This window comes from Trachypithecus francoisi, unplaced genomic scaffold, assembly GCF_009764315.1.
Source record: "Trachypithecus francoisi isolate TF-2019V2 unplaced genomic scaffold, Tfra_2.0 Lachesis_group7, whole genome shotgun sequence".
Taxonomy (NCBI): Eukaryota; Metazoa; Chordata; class Mammalia; order Primates; family Cercopithecidae; genus Trachypithecus; species Trachypithecus francoisi.
Window position 1 is genome coordinate 24,000,096 of NW_022681472.1, and position 23,878 is coordinate 24,023,973.

Below are 23,878 nucleotides of genomic sequence, written 5' to 3' on the forward strand. Positions count from 1 at the left end.
AGTTCTTTGCCTGTAGCAAGTCTTAATAAATGTTAGAGAATGAAGAAATGAATGAATTAGTGAACAAGAAACTGATATACACTCATATGAATTTTTTAAACAAAAACTAGATTATACTATGAGTATTGCTTTTTAACTTGTCCTTTTTTCACATAACAAAAAATCCCTAGCAATTACATGTATTCTGTATTCTGCTACAATAGCATTTTAATAGCTGTATCGTATCCGAGTCTATGAAAACAGATTACTAACATTTGTTGAATTAGTATAATATATCTGCCGTTGATATTGCCCTGTTTCAAATTTCTACTGGATCCCGAAATGTCTAAAATGCTTTGCAATTGGAGGCAATATGGCCTTCGAGCCCTATCTATTCTTGTCCCTATCCCCTGATCCCAACCCAGTTTCCACCTGGGCCATTATTGACTATTTCCCAGCAGTGACACCAAGCTCTCTCCTTATGTGGGCCGTCGTGTTTACACCACACTCTTCCTTCTGCCTTGAATGCTCATCCCACACCTCTTTCCTGAGAGCACACATGCAGCCTTCCAAATTCAAAGCAAAGATTTCACTCCTAGGTCCTTTATCACAGTGACCTTAGGAATTAGCATAAATCACATAGAACAAGCTATCTAGTAGAGTTGGAGGAAACTGAAGTTTTATTTCAATTCAGAAAGACAAAAAGCATTTGACAGTCAAATCTCTAGGCAACTTTATTTCCCTGTTGTCCTGTTAATAAGAAAAAAGTCATCTAAGACAGCATATTCTTTTCTTCTCTTCAGGAAACAGTGGCATTTAATTCTTCTATTCTGAGGCCCCGTGTGATTGGAGAATGGATTGGTAGAGAAGAAAATGATGCTGATCCCCTAGCTGCTGAAATGCTACAGCCTCCAATTCCAAGAAGCAAAAATGACCAATGGGAAAGTGAAGATAGTGGCTCTAGCCCTGCAGGAAGGTGAGATGAGCTAGCTGTCTGCTGAGATTCTATATTACTAGTCATTAAAAGGTAAAGGGAAAATAAACCCAAGTTCATGGTTTTTATGAAATCCCTTTTAGTAATTTTTTATGAAAATTATGTTATTCTATACATAGGATACAAACATCAATTGCTGTCTCTTAAAATGAGGGTTTCAGATCTGCTTTGGGGTTTTGGTGTTGATTTTTTTCTTCAAATCTAGACCACCATGTCTTTGCTACTGAAACCAAATAGAGAAATAATTTCAAGGATATGCTGCCAGTCAAGACCTACTATAATATTGAACAGAGAGTGGCTGGCTGTTAAGAATTGGAGAGGGGGGACTTCTGATGTACCAGAAAGATATTGTTAATCATCAGGGATAATAAAAGTATTAAATGTATAATAGACCATAGGAGGCAAAGTTAATATTGACCATAAAGAGAGAGAAACCTTAGTTAGAACCATTTAAGTTTAGAGTTGATAACTATGATTGAATATATTTATTACTATTTTCTTTGTATAATTTTTGAAACTACCATTATTTATAAATGTGAAAGTCTATACTTTCATTTTACTCAGACCCGTCATGCTCAAAATGGTGGCAGGAGGTTTACCTTAAGTGCCCATGTGCTGGTAATAGTGAATTAATGTTGAAATGTCCAGATCTTGTTTATTGGAAAAACTATATTCAGAGTAATTTTTTTTTTGTAATACCAGTTGCAGTGAGTAAAACTCAAAACAAAAATGAAAACTTCTGCAAAGTATCTGGGGTGAAAAATATCATGAGAGGCATGGCTTAGACAAGACTGCAAAAACAAATACTCATGAATGGAAATGGAACAGGAGCTTAAGCTTTCTGTGAGTGTTACCAGCTGCCCATCACAGAAGAGTTTTTCCTATGCATAGCATAGCCACAGTAACTTGGTATTTTCTATGTTAAATTTAGCAGCAACCAGTAACTATTCTTCGTCAAGGAGAAAATTGTATTTTCTGCAATGTAATAGCTTTCAGGGGTTCTTTGCAGTGACTTATCACTTGGCTGGAGGGAAGGAAATTCAGAATACTCATTAATGTGCTTCAGGCCTATAGAAAATTGATTCTATTTCCATGAGAAATAACTTTTAAATTATTTAAATAGTTGAAGTATCTTGTAAGAGGAGAAGAAAACCATTTATAAAGATCCATTTACCTTCTTTGTGAAATGCCAGATCAATTTCATCTGTCAATGAGAGTAATTTTTTTAATACCAGGCTTATAAAACCTACTAGACCTTTATCTTTATTCATTGGTAAATCTTTAGTTCTTAAATGTAAAATTGAGAAATATCAACTTTCATTTTACTTTCATTTAGTCATAATAATAATCAGAACTATTTATCACAAGTGTTAGTGCTTCTGTTTTCTTCCTAGCTTCAGTGAGCTCTTATTCCTGCTTGAATACTCAATAAGGGAGAACCTTTTCTCTAACCCTAGTGGACTCCCTTACCTAGAAAACTCAGTCCATGAACATGTCTCTTAAATGTTTGTCTTAATTTTTTTCTTTATTTTTCTGTCTTTAAATCATAAATTGAGGTATTACACTATGATGGGAAAGAGCTGGTGACATTCTGCCCAGGTGCCCCCATTAGAGTAGAAAGAATACATGCATATCTGAATTAAATTTCAAGAACAGCAGTAAACTATGGGCTAGAAACTATATTTTCTCCATCTTCTAATACAAAACAGGATTTTTGAATTTATACCAGCAACTCACACAGCATTAGATTTGATTTGGATCAAGCAGAAAGGGTTGGAGAAAATTGTTTAATGACTCCAGAGTCTGTAACTATAGTATTAGCTTTTACACTTAAATAGAAATGAACCTGTACTATACTTTAATGACCAACTGACAAAATCATATCCTAGACTCCTGAAAAAGAAAGCTTAATTTTCAAGCATGACTCCATCCATTTTTCACCCCACCCTCTCCACTGGGGCTGGCATATTTTTGTTGTTGTTTAATATCTGTTACATGAGTGACAAAGGCACAGGCTGATGCTAGGCATCTGCTAAATAAAGCTTACTGACAAGAAGAACTGTTTATAGTCTTATCTTTATTTCTTGCAGCCGTTCCTAGCTCAGTTTTTCTCTATTGTGTATTAAGTCTTACTCAAATGGCTACTGCAACGCTCCATCTTTTTACATAGCCAGCTTTCCTTTTCCTGCAGAATAGTAGATACACGATAGGCTAGAATTTCACCGTTAGATTAGAAGGAATTAAATAAATGGCATAATAAACCTTGAGAGCCTTATGGGTAGAAGCTTACCCCCTTTTTTTAATGATGTACTGTGTGTGAACTTCTTCCTGTAGGTCCCCCAAACATGACATTGTATGAAGAGGTCAAGACGTACATTACAAATAGCTTGATACAAATGACACCTGAAGCATTAAGTGCTGGTTAGAAAAGAAATTGTGAGGGTGATAAAGGGAAACTAGTAGAATAAGACAAGAGATACTAACATGGAGTCCTGCCACATCTTTCTTAGATTCTCAAAGCAGTTCAGAATTAAGAGTACTTACGAAAGAAATTAAAGCATTTGAGCAAGAAAAGTGAGAGGAATTCACCGAAGAGAGAGGTGAATGTGTTGGGAAATGATTGAAGGCTTTCTGTGATTGTCAAATCCTACCAATTGGTATCAATTGCTATAGCTTGCCTAACTATTTAGTGGGAAAACATATACATTCGTTGCACATTTAGTTATTAAAAATAATCCCACATTCATAATATAAGTTTAAACAAAAATTGAGTTTCATAAGTCTATATAATCTTATTTTAAGCCATCTTAATTAAACTTTGCAATAGCTGAGTAATGGATTTTCTAAAATTACTTGTTAAATTGTAATGTGAATTTACAAATAGGCTCATCAAGCCTTGAAGCCTAATGAAGTTCCTCTGCAGCTGAACCACCTTATTAAAACAAAAATAATATCCATAAATACTGTAGATCTGGTGAATTAGCTTTATTTCTTAAGTGAAAACTGTTATTAGATTGAAAATATGTCATAAAATAAAGAGAAAAATTTATAATTTAGAAATGTGTATGAAATATTAAAATAAAAGCTAAATTCACTGCCCATTAAGAAGTTTTCTTTCCATTAAAGCTCATAATTGCTTCTAACATATCTGTGAATAAAGCCTGAAAATGGCCCCCTTCCTCTTAGAATTTTTTTCTATTGGCAGAAGGAGACAAGTAGTAAACAAGTGAATATACAGATATATGCCATAAATTCAAGTAGTGATAGGTATGATGGAAAACAAATCAAATTTAGTAATTTAGAAATAATCTAACATGCAAATTTTAAGCATAAATAATTTTAATTGATTTATATGTAATCTGCCAAAGAAACCAAAGAACAGAAGTCTTGAAAATATCTAAAACACACAAAAATTATACCTCATAACTTATAAATTTCTTAATTTCTTTTTTCGTACAATTTCAATCCAAAACAAATTTCTTTTCTGTTTCCCCCTGAGGCATTTTATTTTTAAGTATGTATTACATCCCTAGAAAAAGAATCCCAGGATTTTCCCTCCTGTGTGTTTTCGTCTTGGTTCTTTGTGGTCCACAATGCCAGCTGAGGTTGTCAGTACAATGAAACCAAACTCGTCAGATGGGAGCAGATTATGTTGCCATTTTTCTAGATCTTTGAGTTGCACATGAAACCTGGGGCTGATCATTCCACACTTGTTTAGCCTGCCTGTGAGGTTCACAACAATCTTCCCAGCTCTGTGATCATCAGTGATTTCAGATTCACCTGTGGAACCATGCTTCATCATCACAGTGAGAAACCGGACGATGACTTGGAGCATGGCTTGATAAGAACCTGGTGTTTGTTTCTCTTTTTAGCATTGTGGATGCTCCTGAGACTATCAGCCAGGACATTCATGTGCACCATTGTGGCAGCACGGGAAGATGGCAGCAGAAAGAGACAAATTTCTTTCTATCTTTTTTTTTTTTTTTTGAGACAGAGTCTCACTTTGTCACCCACGCTGGAGTGCAATGGTGTTATCTTGGCTTACGGCAACCTCCACCTCCCAGTGAAAGTGAGCCTCCCACCTTAGCCTCCTGGGCTTTCCATTAAAGCTCATAAATTAAAGCTGGGACTACAGGTGCTCTACACCACGCCCGGCTAATTTCTTTTAAATTTTTTGTAGAGATGGGGTTTCACTATGATGCACAGGCAGGTCTTGTATCCCTGGGTTCAAACAATCCACCCATCTTGGCCTCCCAGAGTGCTGGAATTACAAATATGAACCACCATGTCTGGCCAAGACAACTTTCTTTTTAAAGCCCAAAGAGCATATATTTAATTTCAGATCATTGTTGAAGTCATTTTGACAGGTTCAAATTTTTCTTTTTATTTATTTAGTATTCATTTGCTTTTGTTAATACCAGGTAATGTGCTAGATACTGGATAAGACCGACATGACAAAATATCCTAGACTCAAAGGAATTGCTTAAAAGTGGAGGAGAATAATTTTTAAAAAGTTTTATTTCTGCTCAGTTCACACAATGCTAGGTATGTGACAAGCACTTAAGTGTCTGCTAAACTGATTCTAAAAACATCATATTTAGATCTGCTTAAAAATAGCTCTTGTGCATAAAAATCTATATGCAACAATTGAGTGTGAAACTTTACATGATCTCTTCAATTTCCAAGGGTTTAGTGTGAAGAGCTCCCTTTAATTAATGACTGGAATCAAAAAAAGGGCACAGGTTCAGCCTACAAGACTGTGAGGGTGAACTCAACAAGCTTAGGAGGTAGTCCAAGAAATCATCCAATTTTTCACCTAAAAGAATGCATGGAATCAGATTAAACTAATGTTTACCAATCTATGCTCAAAAGGAAAGTGTGAAACTAAATGGAACAAGCTCAGGCCCATGAGGGAGACAGGGGTCAGGAGGAGGAGGGCCAGTGGTCAGAATGAAGGCTCAGGAGGCTCCACCTGCTCAGGCAGGCCCATGGGGGAGGGTCTGTGGGGTGACCTCTTTAAACTGTTCCTTTCCATTTGATCCTGTTTAGAAATCACTCTTTTAAACCAAAGCAAATGGATTCTTTGAGTATATGAACACCAAATTGAAATATTAACTGCTAGTCTTTCTCATCAGGCCTCTTTTTGTTCCCTTTCTCTCGATGTGAGATATTACTGCTCAAGAGGAGGTGTTCACATATCCAGGATGCCCCTCCTTGTGTTCTCTGAACACATAATGATATTAATTACCACTTAGAGACTGCTCTATGTGCTTTGCATATCTTAACCCATTTCATCCTTATGAAAACACTATTATTCAGAAATGAGAAAACTAAGTCCCAGAGTGGCTACATCCCCATCCCAAAATTGATAGCCATTAGGTCACTGAGCTAGGCTGCCTTGCTTCAAATTCTGTGCATTTAAATCCTTTGCTCTACAGTCTCTCTTCAGAAAGCTGTTCTAAGAATCCTGTTATTAAGCTTTAGGTTCAAATCTGGGAAAGAGGGGCCTCAGAACCCTAAGTGCTCTTAGAAAAACCCCTCTTGTTCTAATCTCACTCGACACTGTCTGCATGAACACTCCTGCATCCCTGCAGTAGGCTGCTGTTTTTTAATGGTTGTAGGATCCACAGGCTGTGGGGCTGGAGAAGAGGGTGGGTGTCATCCTTTATCCTCTGCTGCTTCCAGATCTTGCTGTCTCCTCCCTAAAACAATCCCCAGTTCTGCATCTTGTTCTGAATTTCCCAGTGTGTTAATTTCCCACATCATCTTCTAGCAATAATTTGCTAACTGCCAGTCATTCCCCTTTCTCTGAATATTCAAACATCCAGCTCCTGTAACTCTCCCCAGTAGCTTTGCTGCATTGGTGAAGTCAGCGTCAATATCATCGGTGATCCTTCCCCAAACCTGGCCTCTCACTTCCTTTGCCTACTCTTTGCCATGTATCTTGAATTCCACCCTAGCTCCCCCATCACTCCCTCTGTTATATCCTAGACCTTCTCATTCTCATTATCTGCAAATCCATGATATCAATATCAGGCATCTCACTTTCTGATTAGCACCTCTCATCTTTCTGGTTCATTGCCTCTGACACTCAGCTTTAACTGGGACCCCCAAAACACTGAGGCTGCCAAAGTTTTATTGTTTCTCACCCACCTTGTTCTTTCTCCTTAGTCAGGTTTATCTATGCCCCATCATGGTAATTGGTCCCTTGGATATGCCCTCAAATCTTCTGCTCCTCTTTTCCTGTTTTACTCTCTTAGAAAAACTCTACCATGTTTACATTAATTATTTCCCTGTTCTGTGGCTGAACCAACCTAGGCTACAGAAGGACACATGGCCACACTGGCCAGTGTCACTGAATTCACGACCACCACACTCCAGGGGCACAGTAGTGCTACCCGGCAATGCAGCTGCACCTGCCTCGGCAGAGGCCATTCACATATTCACTCTCCTCAATGATGACTTCACGTTTTTCCTGCTCTCCCCCAATCTCCAATACACGTTTTTCCCGCTCTTCCCCAATCTCCAATACTTGTCCCCCTATCTTTATTCTTAACTAATGACTCTGTTTCCTGTTTCAAAGAGATAGCTTCAGTCATAAAGAAAACCTCCATAAGCTTCTCCAGCAGACTGTCTGTGCACCTGGCTCATCTGTGCTCAGGTTTTCTGCTCTTCCCTATGGCTATGGGTGAGTCACTCATGCTCCGCCTAGGGCAACCTCCTCCACTCCGTGCTAGATCCTTACTCTAACTCACCCATGTAAGCTCATCACTTCTCTTCATTCCCTGCACCATTCCTTTCTCCTAGATCATTCCCCTCAGCATGAAGGTATAATGGAACATCTTTCGAAAAAATGAAGCCTCCCTGGCGCCAGCTATTATTGTTCTCTGTCTTTCATTCACTTTACAGAGAAACTCCTCACAGTAGTTTACTTGTGTGCACTGACCCCTCATTTTGCAATCTTTTCCAAATAGAATGTTATTCCCACCACCTATTGAAAGCAACCTTGTCAATGTCACAGGATGACCTCTTGTCCAAGTTACCCAGTGTCATTCAAATGACCTCTGCCTTCTGAAATTCCAACCTCAAGTCTCAGCCCCCATCTTATTTGACCTAACAGCAGTGTTTGAGATTTCGTCTCTCAGTTATTTATTCAAATATTTTCCTCACAATCCTTATCTCTAATAGTGAAATTCAAAGTGCTCTGAAAACCAAAGTTGTTTTCGTAATTCATTATAGTGAAACCTGATCTGAACCCTGCAGATTATTTATCCCAGTCAGTGGGAATGCTAATACATAATAATGGAGAAATACTGATGTATTTGATAACAGGGTGAGGCCACAGACCCTCTGGAAGGTATTATATAATATAGAGTTTATGCAACAGGACACATCCAGCCCCAAGGATTCTAGAAAAACAGGTATGGACCTGGAATAAAATTCTAAGTTTATATTTGGATAGATATACTCTTTTTCTGTAAGTAGGCATGTTTTGGTGATATGTTGGCCTTTTAGAAATCATTATATTATGTTTTATAAATAGACATTTGATTTATGCTTATTCATATAAAATAGCATCTCAAGATACAGTGTATATTAATTTTGCACAAAATATTTAATATCTAACCATCCTATATATTTAGGTACATAGTAAGCAGAAGCAGTTGTCAGAATGTACATATAACATCTGCTTCAGACAGTTACACTTTGTGAATTATTATTTAACTCCTAAGGGGGAAAATTGCCTTAAAGCCATAACTGTCTTTTTACATGAAAACATAAAATGTATATAAAGTGTAATATTCTATTAACTTTTGTTAAGTTTATAATATAAAATTTAAAGTTATGAAGGAAAATTTAATTGATTTATTAAACAGACATAAATAGAGCTATTTGCCAGGGACTGTTCTGCATTTATTAACCCTTTTTAATAGTCCAACCACTGTATTATTAAATACATTGGAAGTACTACAGTAATCTGCATTATGGATAACAAAGCTGAGGAAAAGAAAGGAAAAGTAACTTGCCCCAAATTATTCATCTTGTAAATGAACTATGTTCAATTGTCATTCAAAGCAATATCTATATCCCTTCTAGTAATCAAAAGCGAATGGGGCCAAAATGATACATGAATATTGTTATTTTAAATGAATTTAATTAAGATAAATAATTTAGGTGTTAATTCAGCGTAACATGTTAGATCTATCAGCTAAGAAATCCAAATTAAAATTTTGTTTTGATTGGTTTTGTTTACTTCTCAATGAATAAAGTTGGTCAAGGAAGACTGTAACATTGTTACATTGTTCTCAGTTTAGAAGACACATAATGCAATGATGCAGAGGACAGATGTCCTGGCAAGAGACTGGAGCTAAATAAACTTCCTTCCATTTTCAAGTGAATATTTATGTTTTATCTCCACTATTAAAGAGTAAACATAATTTTCTTTAATTATTTGGAATGATATCGAGGGTTAGTCAAATTAAAAAATTACTTAAAAAGGGATGCATTTTTACAACCTCTTAGCAACAATCCCATTTCTGTTGGGAACCTAAGTTGGGAAGGAAGATAAAATTAAAATAAATATTGCTAACATGTGTTGCTTTCATGTATTTGTTCTTATTTTTTCCCTCACCTTTTTACTTTTAAAAGTTTCAAACCACAGAACATTTAAAAGTAGTAATATCAAGATCCACATACCCTCCACCTGCATTCACCAATCAACATTTTACCATCTTTATTTTATCTATGACCTATTATCTATATATCTATCATATATCATATTCTATTTTTTGCTGGACCATCTACAAATAAATTATAAAATGTTAATTGTTATTCTTCAGCATGTATTTCTTAGGAATAAAGCTATTTTCTTATGTGCCCATAATATAATCATCATATCAAACCAATCCCACCATAAAGTTATCTAATGTAAAGTCCATTTTCAGATTTCTTCAATTTTTCCAGTAAAGTCCTTTATGGATTTTTGTATACTTGTTTATTTCTTTTTTATCTAGCATCTAATAAAGGATCATGTGTAGAATCCAGTTGTCAAGTCTTTTTAGTCTTCTATAATCTACAACAGTCCTCTGCCTTTTGTTTCCTTTTTCTGACATTTACATTCTTGAAGACTATGAGCCAGTTATCTTGAAAAAATTCCTCAAATCTGCATTTGTCTGATTGTTCTCTGATTAAATTCAGATCAGACATTTTTGGGAAAAAAATTCTACATAGTTGATGGGATGTACTTTCTTATTATATCATATTAGGAAGTACGTAATGTCAATTTGTCCAGTAGTATTGGTGATGCTAAGTTTGATCACTTGGTGCAGGTGATGTCTACCAGATTTTTCCAGTGTAAAGATATCAGCTGCTCTTTCTAATTAACAAGTCGTGTCACTTCCGTTTGAACAAGATGTTGCAGACTAATTACTTTCTGCTGTCCCTCACTACATACTCATATAAACCCTGAAATAAACAAGAGGCACCAAAAGAGAACTGTGACAAGGGTAAAGAGGAAGGTGGAATGGTTAGGCACCTGAGGGCTAGAGGAACAGCTTAGCAGCAGGGCTCCTTGCAGTTCCCCACTCAACAGAATAAGGGACATTTCCTTGCTCCCAAAATAGCAAGAGAAGGTGGCCCATGTAGGTTATTTCTTCCCCTGATTGAACAGTAGCCACACCAACACCACCAGGAGAAGCCAGAGACATAGGCCAGGGGAATTGCCGATTCTCGCTGACAATAAACGGTTAGGGGACATGCTTTCCTTCCCTGCCAGACCTGGGACTCCCTTTCCCCACTAAAGATGCTAAGAGAGCTGAGTGGTAACAGTGAATCTACCTCAGTGGCAAGAAAGTATCTACCTCAAAATGTCAGGAAGGAAGAAAGGAAAACAGAAAGAGCAGAAATACGGGTATATACAACGGACTATCCTCACGAGTTTTAGAAATGATATTTAACTATTGAAACAAAAAATATAACACCATCTGATACTCAATAATATTTAAAAGTAGAGAAACTAAAGGGTCCAAAATGGAAGTAAGGTATCTATACACCCCAAGTGGTAAATGTTGACACTAATACAACAGTCTACTGAATGTGATACAATATACATACACATATTGTAACAGGAAGAGCAGTCACTAATAAAACTATACAAAGAAATAGACTCAAAAGCACTATAAATAAAAGCAAGACAATTCAATGAGGGAGAAAATAGTCTTTATAACAAATGGTGTTGAGACAACTATATACACATACGCAAAAGAATTTAAAGTTGAGTATTTTAAAACATCTTAATACAATAGTTTAAAATATTTATTCCATTGAATATGTTTTCCTTAACATGCATTTGCTTTGTAAATCAGGGACTAATAATCTGGACTTTCTAGCTCTTCTTTAAAAATCAGAAGACTCATCGAGTAGACTTTAATTTCCACATGGCAACAATAGGTAGGAGTAAATTAGCACCTGCCCTCTTAAGTGAGCCAAATTTCAGTTTCCCCACACTCACTTGGGAATTCCTTAGCGAGACACACATGGGTGTTCAAGAAAGATGATATTTCCATTATCTTTGGGGAAAACTTTAGTAACATGTCCACATATGTGTGTAATAAAATAACCAAATGGAAATTTATTTGTAGATTTTCTTTACTTATCACAGCTAATTAACATTTAAATATTTCTTCAGCTTAAAGATGGAGCCTAAGAACAAAGGATTAAAACAGCAGCAACAGCAACATAAGAAACTCCTGGCCGCAATGCTCTCTCAAGATTCTTTTGAGTCCATCCACAGCCCTACCCCATCTGTAACAGAAGAAGATATTGATAATGAAGATGATGCAATGGAATTGCTGGGTAATTTTAAAAATTAATAATTTCTCATTTTCTTCTCTGGCATTGTAAAAAATATGTAGTGATTAAGAGATTTTAGAAGTTTTGAATAGCCTTGTCTTAGGGAAAAGAAACCATTTAGTACATATTTTATTTATATTAGACTCTCATAAAGTTGCATGTAAGAACTAAATTGAAACACCCTAAGCATGTGAATATTTATTAGACTGTATTTTGTGCTTTGTGTATGCTGCACTTTACCTTCTGACTACGTAATGAAGCTTTATTCTGTGTGCACCTGTGATCAAAATTCAAGTCTGTCTGCTTTAGTCTCTGATAATAATTGCCTTGTTTACATCTATTGTCTATAAAATATACCCAAAGTACGTATTTCAGCTCTCACCCCAAAATGTCCCCCTGTTATTTTGAGGATGCTTTAGAAAAATAGAATAAAGTTGAAAGGGGCCGATAGTAAATTAGTGTTTTATGTTTTCCATAAATGACAGGAAAGTTTGCGGAGATTTCAAAGTTTCTTCAGGTCTGTTACTTTCATGAAAACCTTATTAATCTTGTATATGTAGGATATCTTTTTATATTTTTAATGTAGTATGTGTATGTTTTTGCATCATCAGAAATCTCTTCATATATATTTTTAAACTGAACTTCTCTTTGGAACATCATTTTTCTGAAGGAAGAAAATGAAACGTTATTTCAGAGTGATCCACATATAAAACAGTGAGTTTTTAAGTCAGTGGTATCAATTATTCTGTTAAAAATAGAGTATAATTTTTAAATACTCTGTAACAATATACTATTGTGTTTTATTTAGAAACAGAATAAATAATATAATTATTTGAAAGCCTTAAACACATTTTACATATAGAATATGGAATCTCAGAAAAATATAGGCCATTTTCTGAGGTTTTTGTTAAAAAATGAGACTTCTTGGTTTTAAGTGTTTATGGCTGTAAAATGCTATCATTATAAAAAATGGTATATTGTCTTCCTGCATAGGCCTACAAAGGTGTTATTTAGTCCATGTTGACAGGTTTGAAAGATGTTTTCTGATGCTGTAAAAACTGCATTCATGCTGGCATTAAGGAGACCGTATCATGGCGTTTTCATTACGTGCTGTTGGTCTCTTCCAATTGGGTCTTTTCCTCTCCTCCAAATCATTAACATGGCAAACGTGCCCTATGTGGCAGTGGTAGCGTCATTCAACAAACATTTACTGAGCACTTACTATATGCTAGCACTTGGCTTGGGCCCGGGAACATAAAAGTAAAATCATTATCATCTGTGTTTAAAGGAATTTTACATTGTAATGTTCAAGATACAAACGTAAATACGTCACTACCTGCGCTAATTGGATGAAGCACATGGTTGTATATAGGGGTAATAGCTAAAGCAGAGGTAAGGGACGGTGATCCAGGAATGTTTCCTAGAGAAGCTGATTCCTCTGGCTAGTCCTGAAAAGCAAATAGATGTAAACTCAGCAGGCGGGGTGTGGTCTTTGTAGGTTTGCTCACGTAGGTATGGGCTGCTTTGTGATTGTGCTCCATAACTATGCCTGTAAATGGTTCCTCTGCTTTGGACAGTAGCAGGAAAGGGGCAAGTGAGATCCAGGATTTCTTTCAGGAGATGGAGGTGTTCACTCCATGCTGGTACTCCCTAGATCTCAGCTGCCCTGGCTGAAGGTTCTAGTCTCCCAAGCTGAAGACTAAGGATTGAGTCTTGGAGACTATCTAATGATGAGCAATTAATAACTAGTCTTCATTAATTCTTTATTTAGACATTTTAGCCTGTGGTCTCAGCAAGTTTAATAATAAGAGATAGTTGAAGGTTTGGACTTTCTCCATGTAATTCCACATATCTCAGCCCAGGTGGCAAGCAGTGTAATAATGTTGGTCTCTAGGTTATGAGATTATCCCGTGATAGCTTGGAATGTTACAAGTCCACTGGGCTTTCCCCTAAAATAATACCATATTCAATTTCTTGTTTTTGAAACCGATTCCAGTGAAACACATGTGATTGTGTCTATTTGAGAAAAATACGCTAAGTTCTCGGAAATTTATGTGAAATCAAATTTTATAGAGTTTATATAGAATCATTGTAAGATACAATAGAGACATCTGATATTTAAAATCTTTTTGAATCTGCAACATTTTGTAGATGAGTTTGCTATAGTTTATGTGTTTTTAAATGTTTAACTTGTCTTTGTTATCTATACCAAGATATAACTGGCTGAAAAATATTTATTATGCATGGAAAACACTCTGTAAACCTTGTGAAGTGATAAATAAGTGAAAGATATAATTATTAGTTGACATTAATATAAAAAAGGACTATTCCTCAATAAAATTGGTTGATTTGAAGGGAAAAAAATCCTTTTAGTTGAACTAGTAGAAGTTAGTAATAACTATTGACTCTTGTTTTGTTTATTAAGGAAACTATCATTGTTAATATATACTGATTAATATTTGATTATTCACAGTTGTTTAATTATATATTTGTGGATGTCTTTTCTAAATGTTTTAGGCGTATGAAAATACTATAGTACAACACCTGTAATTTTTAAGTAGATTAAATATTTTCTGTAAGATTGCTTTAAATGCTCCTTATAAATTCACATTGCAAAAGTAGCTTAATATGGAATTAACACTTGTCAGATAATAAAACATACAAACTTGTGAATTTTTAAGATATAATCATTTTAAGCACCTCTGAAATTGGTGCTGTAATTATAGAAGACATTGAATAAAATATCTGCCAAGTCATCTCATGCTCAAATATAAGATATTTTCAAATATTTTAGTACAAATATTTTAGTAATTGTCCTGGCAATTAATAACCATTACAAATAAAATGTTATAGAGAATCTTCACATATTTTTTAAAATTAATAAAATAAACAATTTTCAAAAATGGAATGACAAGTTACAATGGTAGAATGAGAGATTTATTGCTGGGCATAGTGGCTTAAGCCTATAATACCAACACTTTGGGAGACTGAGTTGGGTGGATTGCTTGAGCCCAGGAATTTGAGACCAGCCTGGGAAACATGACGAAAGTTCATCTCTACAAAAATTACTAATATTAGTCGAGTGTGGTGGCATGCACCTATCATCCCAGCTATTGGACTGAGTCTGGAAAGTCAAGTTTGTAGTGAGCTGTGGTCATGCCACTGTAGTCCAGCCTGGGTGACAGAGGGAGACTCTATCTCAAAAAAAAAAAAAAAAGAAAAAAAGAAAAAAAGAAAAAGAAAAGATCTATAAAAATCCCTGTATATTTTACTACATTAATTGTCAGAGATCATTTGAGGAACTTCATTAGTTTAAAAGATATTTCACCTTGGAAACATGTGCCCATTTTTTCTTAGATTAGATGCATTTTCATCTTACTCTTGTTGAAAGGCGAGTTTCAGTCATGTTTTTGATTATTCTCTTTATGATTGATATTCATTTAAAAATATCATCAATATTATTTAAAAAATACAACTACTTTTCTTATACATTCTAATATGGGGTATTACTATCCCATACAATTTATAAAAGTTTATTAAAAATTTATTAAACTTTCTCAGAATTGATGATGAGGCAAATATCTAAAAATCAAATTCCAGAGATGCTAAAAAGGAAAACAATATTAATTATGTTTTATACTTTTTGGTCTTAGCCTGTAATTATATAAAATCCAAAATCAAAAGTAAAATTACATTGCAACAAGGTGATTGCAAGTACATTTTATCTGTTTTAAGATGAATAATCAAGAACAAGTATAATTATGCTGGGATTCTTTGCTGAATATACATTGAGTTTCTATTACCTCAACACGTTACCAAATTTTGTAAAATAAAAACGATTTACTAGAAGGAGTTAACACATTAAGGTGATAATTTGACACCTTTTTTCTTACATTCTGATCAATCTTTATCAAGTAAATACTCACTCTCTGTTCCGTTTTTTAAATTGGAGGCTTCTTAAAGAAGAATGCGCCCACATTGGCAAAATAGGAACATGCTTTTTGCCTAATGAGAAATGAATGCTGTCATTTGGTGATGTAAAATTTCTTTAAAAAGGAGAGAGAGGGAGCACTAAATGTTTAAAGAAAAATCTACCTACCTATGCATGTACCTATATTTTAATAAAGTATGTAAAATAATCTAAAATACAAAGGACTATACATAGAAACTCTTTTTATCTTTTTGTTTCTTTTGATCTTTTGAATATTGGTCATTGGAAGTAAACAGGATAACAGAAAATTTATCACTTTAAAATGAAGTTTCTTCATAAAAAAGATTATTCATAAGAAATCTAAGGACTTTCTTTTTCTTTTCTTTCTTTCTTTTTTTTTTTTTTTTTCTTTGTAAGAGATGAAATCTTGCTTTGGCTAATGCAGTTTATGTCATTTTCTTATGTCCTCCTTCCTGATATATTTTATAGGAGCACTTAAAAAAATGAACTGCATAGAGTAGGAAAAATCACATAAGTTATGAAATAATTCTAGCACAGACTTGAGAAAATGGTTTCTTTATGATTCATTTTCATCGTATTATCGTGTTAAAAAGCTTTATTTAGGATTCTTTCTTTTTTTTTGCTAAATGTGACTCAGTCCCTTTTATTACCTTCTAGATTTACTTGTTTTGTATTTAGAATTGTTTTGTTTTTCATACTCTTCATTCTGCACTTTTGTTTCTTTTCAGCAAAATATCAAAACATTTGCAAATAATAGAGATTATCCTTTAAATGAATATAAATCTGCATGGCACCAAAATATATACGTCATCCTGCGTGATTTACTTTTATGGTGTTTAGTAAGAAATATTGCTTTATTTTTCTGTAGAAAATTTCCAATGGTAAAAATAAATCAACATAGTAGAATAAATGTCAGTAGTTTGAAAGTGAAATCTAAACTCACTAACAAATTATTGACAAATGCCTCTTATCTCAATTATACACCTATTGGAAAATTTCTTTAAGACACAGCCATTTCCAATATATTTGTGAAAAGAGTTGTTTAAAACCTATTTATCACTTTGAATAAGTTACACGTCTTTTGACACATACCAATAATATAGAGTAATATATTTTTTCATGTTTATGTTACAGCTTTTCACTGAGTACCTTGCAAAGACATGAGACACAGAATGATATGCATATGTGGTTGTGTTAGCGGTGTATGGCCAAAGCACCAGCTTATACTCTAATGACCCAGGTCTAGCCCTTATGCTACCTCTTGCTAAATTGCCACCTCAGGTAAAAGTAATTAATTGTAAAGTGCTGGTGACTACATATGACCTTGCTACTCCACAGGGATGTTGAGAGGATTAAAAAAAAATGAGATATTTCTCTAACATGCATTTAATTTTTTTTCCTTTTGTCATGGCTAACAGGAATATTTAACAAAAGACACTAGAATTTCTATACGAAACTTTTCTTCCAGGTAAATTTATATCCTTGAACCCGGATACATTTTGTATGCTATAGACAAAGGAAAAAAGAAAGCTTTCTTTGGCTTTGGGAAATTGCCTCCAAACAGCAAAAATTTATATTTCCTACAACACAATAAAATTAAATACTTGAAAGGATAAGAGGTAAAGCTATATATGTATTTGCAAGCCAAAATGTTGGCTATATCAATACAAAGCACTACATTTTTCATTTTTAATATGGATATTAAAGCAAGGATAGATGATTCGGTTAAGATGTATAGGAAATTATTCTACTGTCTTTCATTTTCTTCTGTGTAAGCGTGTAATTCCTAGGAGGAAAAGAAAAATGTTTTCTGCCTGCACATGTATCTCTAGTAGCAAAACTTGGGTAGGAATAAGGTGGAGAGACAAGGAGATATAGAGAAGTTAGAAATTTGTACTATATGTTTACATGCTTTATGTAAATAAAATTATAAAAGTTGAAAATCTGCAAGCTTAAAAACTTCTTGAATTATATTTATAAACATGAAAATGTTTGAAGCAGCACAATTTGATAGTTTCACATTAATTCACTGTGTAAACAAACCTCAGCTAAATTGAAAAGTCGTGTTACGTATTATTAGGGTATTGTTGCGTTTGAAAGAAACTTGCCCACTCTAAATGCTTTATAAAATGGGGATGCTATATTTCAAGGTCATTTAGCCATAGTAATAATTTTCATCTAACTTGACTGAATTTAAATGTTGTACTCTATTTAAAAGTCATTTGAAAGCAGTACAAAATCGTAATTTTACTGTCGTTTTCTTCTTGGTTGAAAATGTGCAAAGAAGCATAATTAATTTAGCAATTAATTGCATTTTAACATCAAAACCAACAGATATTAAAGCAGCATTAAGACTCTTGCTGAACTTACTAAAAATCGAATGTATAACTATAGGGATCCATTTAAATTTTCATATATTGCAATATTCCCAACAACTTACTAAAATATCTCTAAATAGAAACCTTAAAGTTATTGTAGTTGACTGGGTGCGGTGGCTCATGCCTGTAATCCCAGCACTTTGGGACGCCGAGGCCAGTGGATCACCTGAGGTCAGGAGTTCAAGACCAGCCTGGCCAACGTGGCAAAACCGCATCTCTACTAAAAATACAAAAAATGAGCCGGGCATGGTGGCACATGCCAGTAATCCCAGCTACTCGGGACACTGAGGCAGGAGAATCACTTGAACCTGGGAGGCAGAGGTTACAGTGAGCCGAGATTATGCCACTGCACTCCGCCCTGGGCGACAGAGTGAAACTCTGTCTGAAAAATAATAATAATTGTTATTGAATTTTAACACTAAATACATATTAACAGAAGAGTGGGCACAAAACTTGTCAATTATTTTCGACATCTGAAAAATGGAAGCTTTTATGAGGTTTTATTCAAGTATTTTTAAAAAGAATATTATAAACACATTTTCAGAATCCCAAATGTTAAACTAGTCCTATGTGTGAATTATTTTTGAAACGAAAATCTTATGATTTTTCTTTTAAAAATGTCTTATGTTCAACAATTTCAGAGAGAACATAACCATAACAACATTATTTTTTTTCTAAATTGCTCTGAAACTATTAAATAGAGGAGCACTAAAGAACAAAATGGAAAAAAAAAGTAAGTGTTCTAATTGAGATAAAATCTAGTGATTTTATTTTACTTTTCAATTTTTTGGTTTATTTCTGCAAAAAATTGAATGTCTTATTTTAATAAATGATGAATTTCTTATATCTAGTATAAACTTAAAATTTCATATAAAATTTTATGTATTTATTTTTTATCTCTGGCACTTAATGACAGAAAAAAACTCATATACAGTTTTAATTTCTTTAAAACCTTTTCAAGAATTGCAAAAGAGGATTTGTTGAACTAGCTCTTTTTCACTTCTTAAATGCTCTCATACGCTCTCATAATTACTTTTTCATTACTGACATTTGGGAGGACTCTGTATATAAAGAATTTAAAATAGAAGCCAAGCACGGTGGCTCACGCCTGTAATCCCAGCACTTTGGGAGGCCAAGGTGGGCAGATCACAAGGTCAGAGTTTGAGATGAGCCTGGCCAATATGGTGAAACTCTGTCTCTACTATAAATACAAAAAAATTAGCCGAGCATGGTGGTGGATGCCTGTAATCCCAGCTACTCGGGAGGCTGAAGCAGGAGAATTGCTTGAACCCAGTAGGCAGAGGTTGCAGTGAGCCGAAATAGTGCCACTGCACTCCAGCCTGGGCGACAGAGTGAGACTGCATCTCAAAAAAGAAAAAAGAAAAAAAAAAAAAGAAAGAAAGAATTTAAAATAGAGAATTATTAATATGGTAAAACAAAGTTTAAATTTATTGCAGGAAATTAATTATATGGAAGAGAAAATAGCATAGTATTAGAAGTAATAATAGCGTGACCTTTGAAGCTTCGCGACTGACCCTAATTATATGATTTAAGGAAAGTAACTTTCTTTCTTCAAGTATCAGTCCATTATCAGAAAAATGAAAGTAATAACAATACTCATATCTTAGGGTTTTGTGAAAGTGAAGTAAAATCATGCATGGAAAGTACTCAGTGTATTTGATAAAGAATTAGAGCTAGTTCCAGGCATGGTGGCTCACACCTGTAATCCTAAAACTTCAGTAGGCATTAGGTGGGATGATTGCTTGAGTTCGGGAGTTAGGGCAAGTCTGGGCAGCACAGAGAGACTTCATATTTACTAAAAATAAAAAAGAAATTAGTTAGGTGTGGTGGTGTATGTCTGTAGTCCCAGCTACTTGGGAGGCTGAGGGGAGAGGATCACTTGAGCCCAGGAGGTTGAGGCTGCAGTAAGCTATGATGGCACCGCTGCACTCCAGCCAGGGCAATAGAGTGAGACTTTGTCTCAGAAAGAAAAAAAAAAGAGAAGAATTAGAGCTAAAGAAAAGACTTGTTACTATAATTCATATCATTTTAATACCAACTGTTCTCCTGTCTTTAGCATATAAGTCTCGTGCATGTTACAAAGTAAGACCATGGAAGTTTGGTCTTAGGGGTTTAAATGCTTAGTCTTATCCTAAATATTTCAGTTAGAAATGCTCCACATAGTTAGAAATTATTTCAACAAATACCATCTTCTCGATAGTTAAGTCTTACTTCCAATTTCTTCCTTTCTTTTAAAGATCACAGACAACTTTCTGAAAAGATCATGGCATAGAACTTGAATTTTCCCTAATGTGTTAGAATGAATCTTGGCCTATTCGCCTAATTAAAGTCAGTACACTCATTATAAAAGAACATTATCATGTTCAAATTTTTCATATAGTTTGAACCAATTATTTTAAACAACTTGAAATATTCAAGCTTTTTATTTAAAAAGTATCAAAAAGTAAAATCATATATCTGATTTTCTATTATATGTATATGCATTTGTTTTTGTTATTAGGTTGGTGCAAAAGAAATTGCAGTTTTGCCACTACTTTTAACAGCAATTACTTTTGCACCAACCTAATATAAGGTTACTTGTCTCCCTGATTTATAGTCATAGACACTCTGGGGTTTTCCTGTAGCATGGAAAAGATGGTATTGGGCTTGTAGAAACATACGACTTTGGCCCCAATGAATTCCAACTTATAATGGGAATGGAATATGCAGAATTCCAAGCCTGCCTCAAAGAAGTAAACATTTTCCAAAGCTTATACAGGCTATTCACTACCTTTGTATTACAATGCATTCTCTTATCTTCTCACAATACAGAGAATCCACATCTAATAATATAAGAAATATATCAAGAGATGTCAGGGAAAAGGGACAAAACTTTTCCTTTTCTTTTTTTCTCCCAGGTTAAATCTGATTTGCTTATCTTTTCTTTATGGACTTTTTGGCATTTATGATCTGAAACTTGCACGGTTAGCATTGGTAATATTTTGATACCATCTGAGTTCTGCATCTTGGTGGCTGAGTTAAGGGCATCTTTTATAGAAAGTAGTTTAAGACAGGAAACATCTTTGTTCATATATAGAGTCTAAACACAAAAGTGCCAAACAAGTTCCATGCAACTCTATTTTGATAAGGAAAATTGAGAATGTGAGTGGAGTTATTTTCTAACATAAAGCTTTCAATTGAGAGATAGAAAGTCTTAAAAACATACATTTTATTGGCCAGGCACGGTGGCTCACGCCTGTAATCCCAGCACTTTGGGAGGCCGAGGCAGGTGGATCACAAGGTCAGGAGATGGAGACCATCCTGGCTAACATGGTGAAACCCCATCTCTACTAAAAATTCAAAAAATTAGCCGGGAGTGGTGGCGGGCACCTGTAGTCCCAGCTACTCGGGAGGCTGAGGCAGGAGAATGGTGTGAACCTGGGAGACCGGGCTTGCAGTGAGCCGAGATCATGCCCCGGCACTCCAGCCTGGGTGACAGAGCGAGACTATGTCTCAAAAAAAAAAAAAAAAAAAGCCATACGTTTTATTTCTTTATTTTTATAATCAGTCTCTACTTATCCAAGAACATATATTTTTTTAAAACCCACCAAAATCACAAAAGCAATATTTCTTTTACAATAAGGTTTAGATTATTTGCTCAAGGTTTAGATTATTGCTCGTTATTTATTTTTCTGCCAAGTAACAAACCTGATTGTTCCTTTAGAAATGTCATTTTGTTTAAAATATACTCTGTAATCATAAAGAGTAATACCATCATAATATACATATTTAAAAACTTATTATTTGTTTTTCAAGTTGTATTATTGCTTTCTCTAGTAAGCAGCAGTTTAAGTAATTTTTCCATAAACAAAGAAAACCAAGTGAGAAAAGCCATATATGGTCATTACTGATCTTAAAATTGTTTCAGTATCTTAACATTCTTAGTTCTTTCTGCCACTTCAATATTAAAATATGCATACTATTAGCATGCTTTCATAGTTTAATACCTTCCTAATAAGCAAAAAATTTTAGACATATGAACAAAAAATGATTTTCTGAAAAAACTATTGGCATTTGTAATTCAATATAGGCTAATTTCAAGGTCTTTTAATGTCAAATCATCTGGGATTCAAATTTCCTTTTAAATAATATTAATTTTAATTATGAAAAGATATTTAATATAGAAAGCATGGAATACAGAAGTCAAAATGGATGAATAAATATTACCTTGAAATAATTACTGTTGATGTTTTAGTGATGTGCTTTCTAGATACTTTTGCATATAATTCATATAGAATAACATTAACATTTATGTACATTTACAATATACAATGTACTGTGCTAAATTATTTCTGTATATTATTTAACAATCACAAAAATACAATGGGTCAGGAAATATTATTTTCACCACAGAAAAGGACACAGATTCTTGATAAACAAAATTTACCCAGATTACATAGTTGGTACTCAGGAGTCAGATTCCAAAACCTGCAATTATACACTAACTATGCAACACGTAAACATTAAAATACAAATTCGTATTAATATTTTATATTTACATGAGTATATATGTAGTTTCCTTCTGATAAACAAAGCTTTTGAATTTAATAGAGGGGGCTTTGTTTCCAGTCATAACAGAATAACTGGTCGTACTGGCTGTAACCCTCCACATTGAACAGTTATATAATTGGACAAAATATCTGAACTTGACTCTTTAGACTCTCAACAAAGGGCAGCACAGGTGTTTGGTTCTTGAGAGTAGGGAAATAAACAAGGTGAGCTCTATGTTTCACCCTGGCTTTCCTCATGGTGACATTTCCCTGGCCAGCTTGTTTGAAGGTGGAACTCAGGTGTAGAATGAAGAGTGGTGATCCCACAGATCTAACAAGCAAGAGACTGGCATTTGGGGTTGCCTAGGTGACTGGTGCTTGTTGAACCCCAAAAGAAGAAAGCTGAGAAGAGGGTGTGGACAAAGTCTACAGGGGTGCTCCTCTTAGATTCTTAGCTGAATACTGGGATGCTCTGGGATGCAAGACTACGCAAGACCTGAGAGAATGGTTATTGTGTTTGAGAAGTGAATAGAGAAACAGAAACCAAACTGAGCTGGGACACATCAGAGCTTTTACCCAGTGAGAAAGAATAAATCTCCCTGAACTCCTTGGGCACTCAAAGGAAACCTTGGAAAAGTCAAACATGAGGGACATACACTGAATTGAGAGCCACGCCTAAGAATGAGGAAAACATTTAAATAGACCCAACTAAACCCATGAGTACAAAGGTGAAGTGGATCCGTGAATAATTTAATTCTTGACAGAACAAAACTCAGCATCCTTTAGAGAAGACCAGATAAGCCAGCATCCTTAAAAAGAATCAACAAAAAGTAAACAATAGAAACAGACCTCAATATATGCAAATGTTGTAATTAGCTAACAAAGACTTGTAAAAAGCAATTATTGTACATATTGTATGCATTTAAAGGAAAAGATCACAAGGAGTAAACAGATGGAAAATCTCAGCAGAGAAATTGAAACTGGAAACAGAACCAAAGAAAAATCTAGAACTGAAAAGTTTAGTATCTGAAATTTTTAAAACCATTTTGTAAGATTAATAGCTTATCAAATAATGCAGAAAAAAATATCAGCAATTTTGAAGATAGGTCAACAGAAATAATTCAAATTGAAGAGCAAAGATTAAAGAAAAAATAAAACAAGCTTCATTGGTCAG

General features: G+C 34.5%; 1 protein-coding gene and 1 pseudogene across 4 annotated transcripts in view; one reads left to right on the plus strand and one right to left on the minus strand.

Moving 5' to 3' along the window:
• CUNH8orf34 (chromosome unknown C8orf34 homolog) overlaps positions 1-23,878 on the plus strand; it is a 488,639-nt gene that overhangs the window by 182,783 nt on the left and 281,978 nt on the right. For 3 of the 4 annotated variants that reach the window (XM_033202801.1, XM_033202800.1, XM_033202799.1), the window contains exons 6-7: positions 783-955; positions 11,661-11,827. In XM_033202801.1, coding sequence (XP_033058692.1) covers positions 783-955; positions 11,661-11,827 — 340 coding nt within the window. Of the gene's footprint in view, positions 1-782; positions 956-11,660; positions 11,845-23,878 lie in introns of those variants that run through there. The other variant, XM_033202802.1, reaches the window with a different exon arrangement.
• On the minus strand, positions 4,503-4,906 carry LOC117079165 (annotated as a pseudogene).